At 40.6% G+C, this 13,398-nt stretch overlaps 1 protein-coding gene and 1 pseudogene across 1 annotated transcript in view; one reads left to right on the top strand and one right to left on the bottom strand.

Moving 5' to 3' along the window:
- The first annotated feature begins 524 nt into the window (after positions 1-524).
- MRPL3 (mitochondrial ribosomal protein L3) overlaps positions 525-13,398 on the top strand; it is a 50,221-nt gene continuing 37,347 nt past the window's right edge. The window contains exons 1-4 of the mRNA XM_020880174.2: positions 525-772; positions 1,786-1,970; positions 2,983-3,074; positions 4,969-5,067. Of these exons, the coding sequence (XP_020735833.2) occupies positions 681-772; positions 1,786-1,970; positions 2,983-3,074; positions 4,969-5,067 (468 nt within the window). The 5' untranslated portion in view covers positions 525-680. The remainder of the gene's footprint in view (positions 773-1,785; positions 1,971-2,982; positions 3,075-4,968; positions 5,068-13,398) is intronic.
- Positions 11,941-12,767, bottom strand: LOC110129053 (large ribosomal subunit protein uL30 pseudogene; annotated as a pseudogene).

A 13,398-nucleotide genomic window follows, 5' to 3' on the forward strand; every position in this document is an offset into this window, starting at 1 on the left:
GAGTGCCTGCAGGACAAGACTGCTGGCTTCCCTCATAGAGAGCCGTCCAAGAGCCCAAGACACACTAGCAAACACATTTTATGATCCACCCCTGGAAGTTATACCATATCAACTTGGCCATATTCTATTAGCACGTGTCAGTCCTGTTTCAGTACCAATTCTTCCATCTGTTTTGGACCAACACTGTCTGTATTCCTTCATTTGTAATATAAAAGTAACGACCTTCGTTCAGGGATGTTTTGAACATAATCCAATATAAGAATATCAAGAGCTGCTTAGTACAATGAGCCGCCTCACAAGGGGTACTACTTAGAAGTGACTTCGCTTCCTTAAGAAGCCTGTCCCTAGTTTGCCTCATTCTCCTAAAGTTTAAATTCAATTTTTTTTTCCACCCCATGGAGAGCCAGATCCCACTCTCCCCACCCCACTCAGAGCCAAAGTTAGGACTATTTCGGAGGCGGAACTCTAGTTCTTGGAGCCGATCCCGGCACCGGCGCGCTTTGCGAGCGGACCGGAAAAGGCTCCGGCAGTTCTTTCTCGTCCGGGAAGGCAGTGTGAGAGGCTGCGGGACAGCTCCGGACGGTTCACAGGACTGGGACACGGTCGCTGGGGCGCCGTGAAAGCCAAGCTGAGCGGCAGGGCGCCCGAGGGTGAAGGGGCTGCGTTCTCCCGGCCTCACCATGCCCAGCTGGAGGCTGCTGGCTTGGGCCGGCGCCCGGGTTCTGGACCGCGGCACGGGTGGCCTGGGCACTGCCCTGGGCTCGGGAAACAGGTGGGTGCTGGGGAGAGACGAGCGTGGGGGATTATCCTTGCACTCGCGGTCACGGACTGTGGCCTGGCCCGGCCCAGGGTAGGAGGGGGCTCCGTCCAGGCCTGAAGAGTTAAGAATCACTACTCAAAGGACGTGCCCTTTGAAGGGTTGAAGGGGTAGGTTTTTTATTTTTAATGCTGATGAGCCAGCGACTGGCAGCAAGCAGTACCAACAGCAATGATACTATCTTCCAGTTAGTGAGCGTTTACTCTATAGTAAATGTTCTGTTAGAAACATTAGGCGCCTTGGCTCATGTAGCCTCATGAGAGCTGTTATCATCCGTTTTACAGATACCACCATTATTCCGTCCTATCATTATTTAGTTTTACAGATGAGTCTTAGAGACAAGCGCTTTGCCCAAGGTCACTTAACTAATAAGTGCCGAATTCAGACTCTAGCCTGGATATATCTTCCTGTCTACAAAAGAGATAGACCTCAGAAAGCTTTACTTCTTTTCTGACCCACCTCTCGAGAATTATACACCTCTTTCCTGACCCCCGTCCCCTAAAGTCTTTCTTGGGGTGTTCAACTAGTAGAGTTCAGGTCTTTTATGGATTTTTAGAATTTGCACTCTCCGTTTTTTCACCATTCTGAGCCTAGGCCATGTCATTACAGATAAGAGGTGAGTTTATCAGAAAAATATCAGTAAGCCCACATTCTGTCACTGTCACTGGATGTAAACTGTTAAGGTACATGTTCAAATGGGCCTGTGACTTCTTTTGTCTACATAGGACTATCCTGTTGGAAATCTGTTTATCCCAGAGGAGAAAGGGAGAACTTTTCCTCCAGGATGTGTATTAACAGTTAAAATATGAGCCCCGTTATTTTCATGAGAAATGTCAGTGAAAAAAACTGGAATAGGATGCAAACCTTTTCCTAAGGCCCTGACTATACTTTCCAGCTCATGTAACCTCCTGTACATTAAATGGGGAAACTTTTGAATTGTGCTTTGTTCTCTAATTGTATTTTTACAGAACAGACATCTGGGTTTTGGTTAGAAGTCTCCATGGCAAGAGTGGTACTTGGTGGGATGAGCATCTTTCTGAAGAGAATGTTTCCTTTGTTAAGCAGTTGGTCTCTGATGAAAATGAAGCCCAGTTGGCAAGTAAACTCTGTCCTCTGAAAGATGAGCCATGGCCTATACATCCTTGGGAACCAGGTGGTTATTTTGTGTATGTTGTGTTCTCATTGCCTGATTACTGTCTGACTGGCACATTTAAAGTCATAGTGACTTCTGGATAAATTTGTCATTTCTGTTTTTCATGACATAACTGAGTCTGTTTCATTGTGGTTTGGTTTGCAAGTATATTTCCAGCATCCTAGTCTATTGTTAGTGAATATCTGATGATCATCAAAACTTCCTCAAGAAATTGCATAGTAGGTGAAAAGAGAATCATTCTGCAAATGTTTTATTATTTTCTTCAGATAAAAAGTAAAATAGAAAAGAAAAGCTGGAAGAGTGGTGAACTAAAATGTATCACTCAGAGATTTGCATTTGAGGTGTTCTAGCACTCAATGCCTGCCAAGCATAACCCCAGAATCAGCTCTTAGTGCCAGACAGAGTGCTATATCCATCTGTGGCCAGACCAAAAAGCATAAGACCTTTCCTGCTGAGGGTGTTGTCTTCGATTGGGGGTTATTGTGGCTGTCAAATTGTTTAATGACTAGACATCTTAGTGGGGCAACTTCATCAATTTATACAACAAACTGAGTGTCATGGTTGATGCTAACATTTTTTAGCCACATAACCACTTATGTCCTCTGTGTAACTCCAGCTAACTTCTTAGAGTTTGAGTAGTGGATATTTCCCGATTAATGAGGTTGGATATGAATTGGTACTAGGGAAGCAAAGCATAAAGGTGGATTCATCATGCCCTCTATTAATTACCACTATTCTAAATACTAGAATATATCACTTTAACTGTTTTCTTTATTTTGTATAGTTGTCTTATATTTTTCATTTTACAGAGGTTTATTGAGTAATACTATGTCAGGCATAATTGAAGGCACTTATATCTGAAAGGAACAGTTGTATTTTACTCTATGGATATATCAGCATGTTTGTTATCTGCCTACTTCTTATATGAAACCAAAATTTAGGAAATCCTGTAGTATCAAGTTGACAAATGTTGAAAAAACTGTGTGAATACTGATTTGTCTTTAATTGCCAGGTTCCTCTAGAGTGGGCCTTATTGCACTGAAGTTAGGCATGATGCCTTTATGGACCAAAGATGGTAAGAAGCATGTGGTCACATTACTTCAGGTGAGAAAGAAATAGAAGATAAAAGCAAATCTGTTGTGTGTGCTATCTATTTGTGCAAACCTGTTGCACAATAGACAATATTTGTGTCCTGAAACATGTGAAGAAGAGGTAGAATGGAGCATAAATTCTGTGAAAGCGGTTTACTTCTGAGGATGTCAGTGAATGTTCTTACTCATGCCTGAGTGGTGGCTTTCTTGATACTGGTATTGGGATAACTGGAGCAATAAATTAAAAAAAAAAAATGTGTAACCTAACTTCTTACAGATCTACTAGTTTAACTCAGTCAGAGAAAAGTCTCAGTCCCGTCTTATTTTCATTTTTGCAGTTCTTTCAATTCCAAGTTGTAATTTTCATCTCTTTACTACCTCCGAGTGTAACACTTACCTGGAGAAGCAGCATTTTGTTGTCTGAAATAAGGTTAATGGTTAAGAATGTAGGCCCTGGAACCTGAATATCTCATATCTTGGTTATGCCATTTCCTAGCTGTGTTCTTTGAAGCACTGCCTCATCTGTAAAAGATAGGATTTTATTCTTCAGGAGAAATCACTATGACCTCCCTCAGAGGGTTACTGTGAGGCTTGCACAAGATGATAAATGTCAGGCACTTAAAATTTAAAACAATGTTCAGTGTCCATCCAGCATTAGCTGTTGTTGACTTTATCATTATTACAAAAATCACTGGTAAGTTGAGACCATCATTCTCCAGATCACTTTGGACTGCTCACTTCATCTTTGGAGTTAAGCCTTGGACAAGTGATTAGGCAAGTGATGGAGATTAAAATTAGGCAAGTGATGGAGATTAAAGTGAGAGCCCATACATGGAAGTGCTTCCAGTACTGTCAGGCATAGGTGGCCTGCAAGCCCTTAATAAGTTTTTACTGACTCTGAATGATCAAGGAAAGAATTATATCAATAGTTTCTAGAATTCTACAGAACTTTGGGAACTTTCAGGAATGATGGGTAGAATTGTAAATTGGAACAACTACTTCAGGAAATAGCTTAGCATTAGGGAAAGTTGAGGTAGGTGAACCTGTGGTCTTCCAGTTTCACTCCTGAGTGTTACTAGAAAACTCAAACAGATGAGTTATAGCAGGATTACTCTTAATACTCCGAAAATAGAAATAACTCATGTTTCCATCGTGGTAGAATGGATAAAGAAATCATGGTATATTTACATGATAAAGTGCTGGGTGGCAGTGAAAATGTACAGAATGGAGCTGCAAAAAGCAGTGTGGGTGAACCTTACCAATAGAATCTTGAGCAAAAGCAGGAAAATCTGGAGAAGTCTATGTGATCTGACTTACATGAAGTTTCAACAGATAGTACTAAACTATAGGATTAAGCAGTGCTTTCAAAGGCAGTAATTATAATGAAAAGTTAAATGAATTATTATCACAGTGTCAAGAGGGATGGTTATTTATTTGAGGGGCAGTGCATCTCAAACTTCTCTGTACCTCAGAATCACCTGGGAGGCTCAGAAAACACAGGTTCTGTTGTAGTGGGTTCTGGCAGGGGCCTGAGTTCCCAGGTAATGCTGATGCTGCTTGTCTAGGGACCACACTTTAAGAACCACTGCCCAAGGGGTAAAAAGGACAGGGAGGAATGGGTGTGAGGTGGGGATTGGGAAGAGACACAGAGGTTTGGGGGATTTTTGATACGGGTAGTGGTTATACGCATATTTTCTTTGTAAATACTCCATTTGTTTTATATTTGTGTTTTATGCATGTTGTGTACTGTGGTTAATAGTTTTTTTAGATTGTGATTGGTTTTAGAGGGATGATGAGATCAGAAACTTCAGAGAATTCTAACTTTCCTAGGGACTCAATGTGGCTGGTATGTAATATTAACATGTATTCCAGCACATTGATTTTTTGTGTGTGTTTTTGTTTTCTAGGTACAAGACTGTCATGTCCTAAAATATACTCCAAAGGAAAATCATAATGGAAAAATGGCAGCCCTGACTGTAGGAGGAAAAACTGTGTCACGTTTCCATGTAAGGATGCATTTTCATTTCTAACACTGCATTTCATTAGCTTTAGATCTGAATTCTTTGAAATTCTGAATTAAGTTTTGAGGCTATGCCATAGTCATAAACTTGTCCTGGAGGTAAACTGTGGGTTTGGGGGAAGACAGTCTGATAGAGGGGCTTCCCTGATGGCTCAGAGGGTAAAGAATCTGCCTGCGATCCGGGAGACCTGGATTCAGTCCCTGGATTGGGAAGATCCCCTGGAGAAGGGAATGGCCACCCACTCCAATATTCTTGCCTGGAGAATGCCATAGACAGAGAAGCCAAGGAAAGACAAGAAGGCCTACTTCAATGAACAGTGTATAAAAATAGAGGAAAACAACAGAAGGAGAAAGACAAGATCTCTTCTGGAAAATTGGAAATACCAAGGGAACATTTCACCCAAAGATGGGCACAATAAAGGGCAGAAGTGGTAGAGATCTATAGATGCTGAAGAGATCAAGAAGAGATGGAAAGAACACACAGAAAGACTGTACAAAAAAGGACTGTTCAAAAAAGATCTTAATGAACCGAATACCTAGTTCATGTTACCCAGAGCTAGGCATTCTGGAGTGTGAAGTCAGGTGGGCCTTAGGAAGCACTGCTGTGAATAAAGCTAGTGGATACAATGGAATTCCAGTAGGGCTATTCAAAACCCTACAGGATGATGCCATCAAGTGTTGCACTGAATATGTCAGCAAATCTGGAAGACCTAGCAGTGGCCACAGGACTGGCAGTTCTTACCCCAATTCCCAAGAAGGGATGGGACTGAAGCATGTTTAGTACTTCAGTACTAAAGTAAAAAAGAATGTTCTAACCATCTGACAGTTCCACTCATCTCTCACGCTAGTAAGGTCATGCTTAAAATCTTGCATGCCAGGCTTTAGCATTATGCGAACCAAGAACTTCCAGATGTCCAGGCTGGGTTTAGAAAAGGCAGGGGAACCAGAGATCAAATTGCCAACGTTTGCTGGATCATAGAGAAAGCAAGGGAATTCCAGAAAAACATCTACTCTGTTTCATTAACTTCGCTAAAGCCTTTGACTGTGTGGATCATAACAAACTGTGGAAAGCTCTTAAAGAGATGGGAATACTAGACCACCTTACCTATCCCCTGAGAAACCTGTATGCGGGTCAGGAGCAACAGTTAGAATCCTGTATGGAACAACTGATTGGCTCAGGATTGAGAAAGGAGTGCGACAGGGCTGTCTGCTGTCATCTTGTTTATTTAACTCATACACTGAGCACAGCATGAGAAATGCTGGACTGGGTGAGTTACAAGCTGGAATCAAGATAGGCAGGAGAAACATCAACAACCTCAGATATGCAGATGGTCCCACTCTAATGGCAGAAAGTGAAAAGGAACTAAAGAGCCTCTTGATGAGGGTGAAGGAGGAGAGTGAAAGAGCAGGCTTAAACTAAACATTAGGGAAAAAACACACTAAGTTCTTGGCATCAGCCCCATTACTTCACGGTAAATAGAAGGGGGAAAAGTGGAAGTAGTGACAGATTTCCTCTTCTTGGGCTCTAAAATCACTGTGGATGGTGACTGCAGCCAAATCAGAAGATGTTTGCTTCTTGGCGGGAGAGCTATGACAAATCTAGGCAGTGTGCTGAAAAGCCAAAACATGACTGTGCTGACAAAGATTAGTATATAAAGGCTATAGTCTTTTCAGTGGTCACGTGCGGTTGTGAGAGCTGGACTGTAAAGAAGACAGAGCACCAAAGAGTTGATGCCTTCAAACTATGGTCTGGAGAAGAATCCTGAGAGTCCCTTGGACAGCACGGAGATCAAACTAGTCAGTCTTAAGGGAAATCAACCCTGAATACTCATTGTAAGGACTGATGCTAAAGCTGAAGCAACAGTATATGGCCACCTGATGCAAAGAGCTGACTCATTGGAAAATACTCTGATGCTGAGAAAGATTGAAGACAGGAGGGGAAGGGGATGACAGAAGATAAGGTGGTTGGATGGCATCTCAACTCAATGGACATGACTTTGAGTAAACTTCAGGAGTTGGTGATGGACAGGGAGGCCTGGTGTGCTGCAGTCCATGGGGTCGCAAAGAGTCGGACACGACTGAGCGACTGAACTGAACTGTAGTCATATTGTTATCATGGTTAACTAAATTAGAAAATCCCCCATGCTGGGAGGACATTTAAGGGGTGAGCCCTCTGGGAGAGTTCATAAAAATCTTTTGCCCTGGAGCAGTTGCTTTGGACTTGGGAGAGGCAAGCATTTAAAAACCAGGTTAGGATGAGCTGGTGGGACAGGACCCAGCAGGTCAGTGCTGATGCTGTGACCTGGGACAGAGAAAAGGAACAGATTGCTTTGGAGGAAAGATATAAAGAGTTTACAGAAAAAGCAGGTGGAACTGTCCTATAGGCAGTGGGGAATGTGTGCTAAGTCACTTCAGTCGTGTTCGACTCTTTGTGACCCCATGGACTACAGCCCATCAGGATCCTCTGTCCATAGAGATTCTCAGGTAAGGATACTGGGCGTGGGTTGTCGTGACTCCTCTAGGAGATCTCCCGGACCCAGGGATAGAATCTCTTGTATCTCTTGCATTGGCAGGCGGATACTTTACCACTAGCGCCACATGGGATATACCGATCAGTAAATTGGCAATGGTTGAAGTCCTATGGTTTAATAGGCCTATCTCATAAGTATTAGAGGACTTATTTTTCATTATTATGGTAGTATGGTTAGCTTATTTTTCATTAAGACTTCATAGTAATATCTGCTACTCTTGACAGTTTATTGACTAATTATGAGGTTCAGATAATATAGTTAAAAGTACAATGTGATATTTTTGGAAACTTTTTAAAAAATGTCAAATGTTTGAATTTTTAAGTGTAAATATTTGCCAGACCTCCTGTGAATCATATGAATAATTCTTTAGTTTGCTAGATACCACTGTTTTCTAATTGATTATATTTCTGTGTTTTTGTTAGGGCTAACACTGTCATCTTTATTTCATTACCAATTTTGTAAGTTTCTGATTCTATAGCCTCCATATTTGTAAATCAGGTGTCATGTTGTGGTAATCCATTCTGTAGTAGCAAATTTGTGAACATTACCTCCTCAGGACTGTGAGATAATGGGAAATGAGTGGGCATGGCATCAGAAGAGCTGAGTTCTGTTTCTGTGGCTGCTATTAGCTCTTTCATGCCACCTTTCAGAACATCCATTTTCTTACCCACCAAAGCAAGCAATTGGACTTGATGGTCTCTGAATTCCTTCCCAGTTCTAGAAGTTTCACACTGATTCTCAAATAGTTTTTAACAAAAAACAAAAGTTCCCCTCCTACTTGCCAGCTCAGTTTATTTCCTTAATGATGAAGACAGTCTTGTTGATAAAATCTTAATAACTAAATTACTAGAGAAATGTTAGTACTTTTATTTCTACTTTTGTACTAGAGACTGGTCTTCATACCTTAAGTTTTATCTCACCAGTGAATGTATAGCACAGCAGGATGCTGATTTGGTTGCTGATTCTTACACTGTAGTGAATTTTAAACACATAACTGACATGAATTTTTTAAACTATTCACTACTGTGGTATAGGAAGTTCTTCAGAAGCCCATTTATTCTTCAAATATTAATTTTCTAGGTCTAGAGGTCATGTATTGCAATATTAAGAAACAAGTTGGTCTTCGAATGACCTTTTGTCAGAATAGGATGTGAAAATGAAGTTCTAGAATTCTTTAGAAGTAAAGCATTTTGGTTCAGAAAGAGATTTTTGAAAATCAGTGTATACAAACTTCAGACTTTTCATTTGCACATTGTAACCCTCTCATTGAAACTGCAAGTACATTGATTTTAGAGGATCTGAGAGAGAGAGAGAGAGAGAGAGAGAGAGAGATCTATGAATATTAAATAGTTTAGCATTTTTAAATGAGTTGATTAAATCAGTTTTATTTCTACTAAGGCTAGAATGTTATTTTTCTTAATCTGTAAAGAATTTATGCCTCCAAGAAATTAGGCTACTTGGCTTTTGCTATTTGTGTACCATATTATAAATAAAAACTGATGTGGTACGTAATGTTTTTGAATAAAGTTTAAGTGGCCTTACAAGTTGATTAAATCAATTCATATTTGGGGCAGAGAAGCATTTTCATTGTGAGAAGGATAATTGAAGAGGGAGAAAAAAATGCAACCTTGTAGATGGGATTATCCAAGTGTGACACTGCTGTCAGTCTTTTAAATTGCCTTTTGAAATCATTTATTTGGAAGTTAGGGAAAAAACCCTCTATAACACTACTGTTGACTTCAGCTCAGCTTGAATGTTTGGTTTTTCTCAGGACAGATGCCTGATTAGTTTTATGATATTTTTATTTAAAAGAAAAAATGATTTAACTTTAGTGAAATTGGAAGATAATCAGGAAGTATGTATTACCTTTCTCCTCCTTATGTCTCAGTCTAGAGTTACTTAGTCAAGATGTTTGTCTTGTCCATTTTGTATTACTAAAAAACAAGATTTTTCTCATTAGCCTCCTGGAATACTTAAAAACTGATATTAATAAAATATGTTTTTTAAATTGCCAACTAGAATATGTGAAGGTCAAATACAAAATTGAAATTCTGTTCTAAAATTTAATAAATCTGAATCTGATACATCATGGAAATAATTTTAAGTATCTACATTTTTAGATGTTTTATTGAAGGTAAATTGATCTAAAACACTGTTACAGATGTGCAACATACTGATTCAGTATTTCTGTACATTACAAAATGATTCCCATGATCAGTATAGTTACCATCTGTTGCCATTCAAAGTTATTACAATATTGTTGACTATATCCTCCATGCTATACATTTCATCCTCAACACTCATTTATTTTGTAACTGGAAGTTTACCTCTTAACTGCCCTCACTATTTCATTCATCCCCCCAACCCCTCCCATCTGGCAACCACCTGTTTGTTCTCTGTATCTATGAGTCTGTTTCTGTTTTGTTACCTTCCATTCATTTGTTTTTTAGATTCTGCATATAAGTGAAATCACATGGTATTTGTCTTTCTCCATCTGACTTACTTCACTTTGTATAATATCCTCTAGACCCATCCATGTTGTTGCAAATGGCAAGATTTTCCTTTTTTCATGGCTGAGTAATATTCCATTTTGCCTGTCTCTGTGTGTGTGTGTGTGTGTGTGTACACGTGCAGTTCAGTCGCTCACTCGTGTCCTACTGTTTGCAACCCCATGAACTGCAGCACGCCAGGCCTCCCTGTCCATTACCAACTCCCAGAGTTTGCTCAAACTCATGTCCATTGAGTCGTTGATGCCATCCAGCCATCTCATCCTCTATTGTCCCCTTCTCCTCCTGCCCCCAATCCCTCCCAGCATCAGGGTCTTTTCCAATGAGTCAACTCTTCGCATGAGGTGGCCAAAGTATTGAAGCTTCAGCTTCAGCATCAGTCCTTCCAGTGAACACCCTGGACTGATATCCTTTAGGATGGACTGGTTGGATCTCGTTGCAGTCCAAGGGACTCTCAAGAGTCTTCTCCAACACCACAGTCCAAAAGCGTCAATTCTTGGTGCTCAGCTTTCTTCACAGTCCAACTCTCACATCCATGCATGACCATTGGAAAAACCATAGCCTTGACTAGACGGACCTTTATTGGCAAAGTGATGTCTCTGCATTTTAATATACTGTCTAGGTTGGTCATAACTTTCCTTCCAAGGAGAAAGCATCTTTTAATTTCATGGCTGCAGTCACCATCTGCAGTGATTTTGGAGCCCAAAAAAATAAAGTCAGCCACTGTTTCAACTGTTCCCCCATCTATTTCCCATGAAATGATGGGACCAGATGCCTTGATCTTAGTTTTCTGAATATTGAGCTTTAAGCCAACTTTTCCACTCTCCTCTTTCACTTTCATCAGAGAAGTAAAGAGGCTCTTAAGTTCTTCACTTTCTGCCATAAGGGTGGTGTCATCTGCATATTTGAGGTTATTGACATTTCTCCCGGCAGTCTTGATTCCAGCTTGTGCTTCCTCCAGCCCAGCTTTTCTCATGATGCACTCTGCATATAAGTTAAATAAGCAGGGTGACAATATACAGCCTTGACGTACTCCTTTTCCTATTTGGAACCAGTCTGTTATTCCATGTCCATTTCTAACTGTTGCTTCCTGACCTGCATACAGATTTCTCAAGAGGCAGGTCAGATGGTCTGGTGGTCCCATCTCTTTCAGAATTTTCCACAGTTTATTGTGATCCACACAGTCAAAAGCTTTGGTATAGTCAATAAAGCAGAAATAGATGTTTTTCTGGAACTCTCTTGCTTTTTCAATGATCCAGTGGATGTTGGCAATTTGATCTCTGGTTTCTCTGCCTTTTCTAAAACCAGCTAGAACATCTGGAGGTTCATGGTTCACGTATTGCTGAAGCCTGGCTTGGAGAATTTTGAACATTACTTTGCTAGCGTGTGAGATGAGTGCAATTGTGCGATAGTTTGAGCATTCTTTGGCATTGCCTTTCTTTGGGATTGGAATGAAAACTGACCTTTTCCAGTCCTGTTGCCACTGCTGAGTTTTCCAAATTTGCTGGCATATTGAGTGCAGCACTTTCACAGCATTATCTTTTAGGATTTGAAATAGCTCAACTGGAATTCCATCACCTCCACTAGCTTTGTTTGTAGTGATGCTTCCTATGGCCCATTTGACTTCACATTCCAGGATATCTGGCTCTAGGTGAATGATTACACCATCATGATTATCCAGGTAGTGGAGATCTTTTTTGTACAGTTCTTCTGTGTATTCTTGCCACCTCTTCTTAATATCTTCTGCTTCTGTTAGATCCATACCATTTCTGTCCTTTATTGAGCCCATCTTTGCATGAAATGATCACTTGGTATCTCTGATTTTCCTTTTTTTTTTTTTTTAATTTGTTTCAACTGTTTATTAATGGACCAGATTACAAAAATAATCCTGGTAGATACCTTAGTTCATCCTTCTAAATTAGCCTGTTGATCTGGTCTTCCCTGTTGCCAGCATCTCCACCTTCTACAAAATGGGTGGTCTTTTTCTTCATTCCACCTCGTGGAGAAGACAATTTAAAGGGCCACAGGAAGTTGTTTGCTTCTTTGAAACGTTTTCCAACGGTATAGATCTCATGAATCAGATCCTCCATGCAGATGATTCCGTATTTCCCAAGAGATGGAGCAATCAATGCATTGTCTGTCAGGGCAATTCGCTTTTTGTTGATTTTGCCATAACCACGATTGTAGATCACTTCATTTACAGACTTCAGATTTGGGCACCCCCATGCAATATATGGCTCCACAATTCTCAGCATGTTACTTGATGCCTTGTTGAGCTTCACAAAGGTGCCATTGAAGATCTGACGGAGGTGAAGGAGCTGCAGCACCTTTCGAACCTTTGGGCTCACACCATTGATACCTCTGATCCTGATGACAAATGCCAATTTGGGTTCCGCGGGTACATAGAAGTTGCCGGCTTTTGGTGCCATCCTAGCCATTCGAATTTCAGTTCTGTACTTCTCCCTGTATTCCTTGTGGTAATGCTTAGCTTTTTCATAAATAAGCTTTCTCCTTGCCTTTTGAAGCATCTTTTGGGCAAACTTCTTTCTCAGGCGCTTTATCTTAAGCTCTGCGAAATTCTTTCCCTTTTTCTTAAGGGTTTCTGGCACAGCAGGAATCTTCTTTTTCTTCTCTTCTGCACCCTCCATGGTTCCAGCTGGGAAAGAGCTCTCTGATTTTCTGGAAGAGATCTCTAGTCTTTCCCATTCTATTGTTTTCCTCTATTTCTTTGCACTGATCGCTGAGGAATGCTTTCTTATCTCTCCTTGCTGTTCTTTGGAACTCTGCATTCAAATGCATATATCTTTCCTTTTCTCCTTTGCTTTTCACTTCTCTTCTTTTCACAGCTATTTGTAAGGCCTCCTCAGACAGCCATTTTGCTTTTCTTCAGTTCTTTTTCTTGGGGATGGTCTTGCTTCCTGTCTCCTGTACAATGTCATGGACCTCCGTCCATAACTTGTCAGGCATTCTGTTTATCAGATCTAGTCCCTTAAATCTATTTCTCACTTCCACTCTACAGTCATAAGGGATTTGATTTAGGTCATACCTGAATGATCTAGGGCTTTCCCCACTTTCTTCAATTGAAGTCTGAATTTGACAATAAGGGGTTTATGATCTGAGCCACAGTCAGCTCCCTATCTTGTTTTTGCTTACTGTATAGAGCTTCTTCATCTTTGGCTGCAAAGAATATAATGAATCTAATTTCAGTGTTGGCCATCTGGTGGTGTCCATGTGTAGAGTCTTCTCTTATGTTGTTGGAAAAGGGTGTTTGCTATGACC

This window comes from Odocoileus virginianus, chromosome 4, assembly GCF_023699985.2.
Source record: "Odocoileus virginianus isolate 20LAN1187 ecotype Illinois chromosome 4, Ovbor_1.2, whole genome shotgun sequence".
Lineage (NCBI taxonomy): Eukaryota > Metazoa > Chordata > Mammalia > Artiodactyla > Cervidae > Odocoileus > Odocoileus virginianus.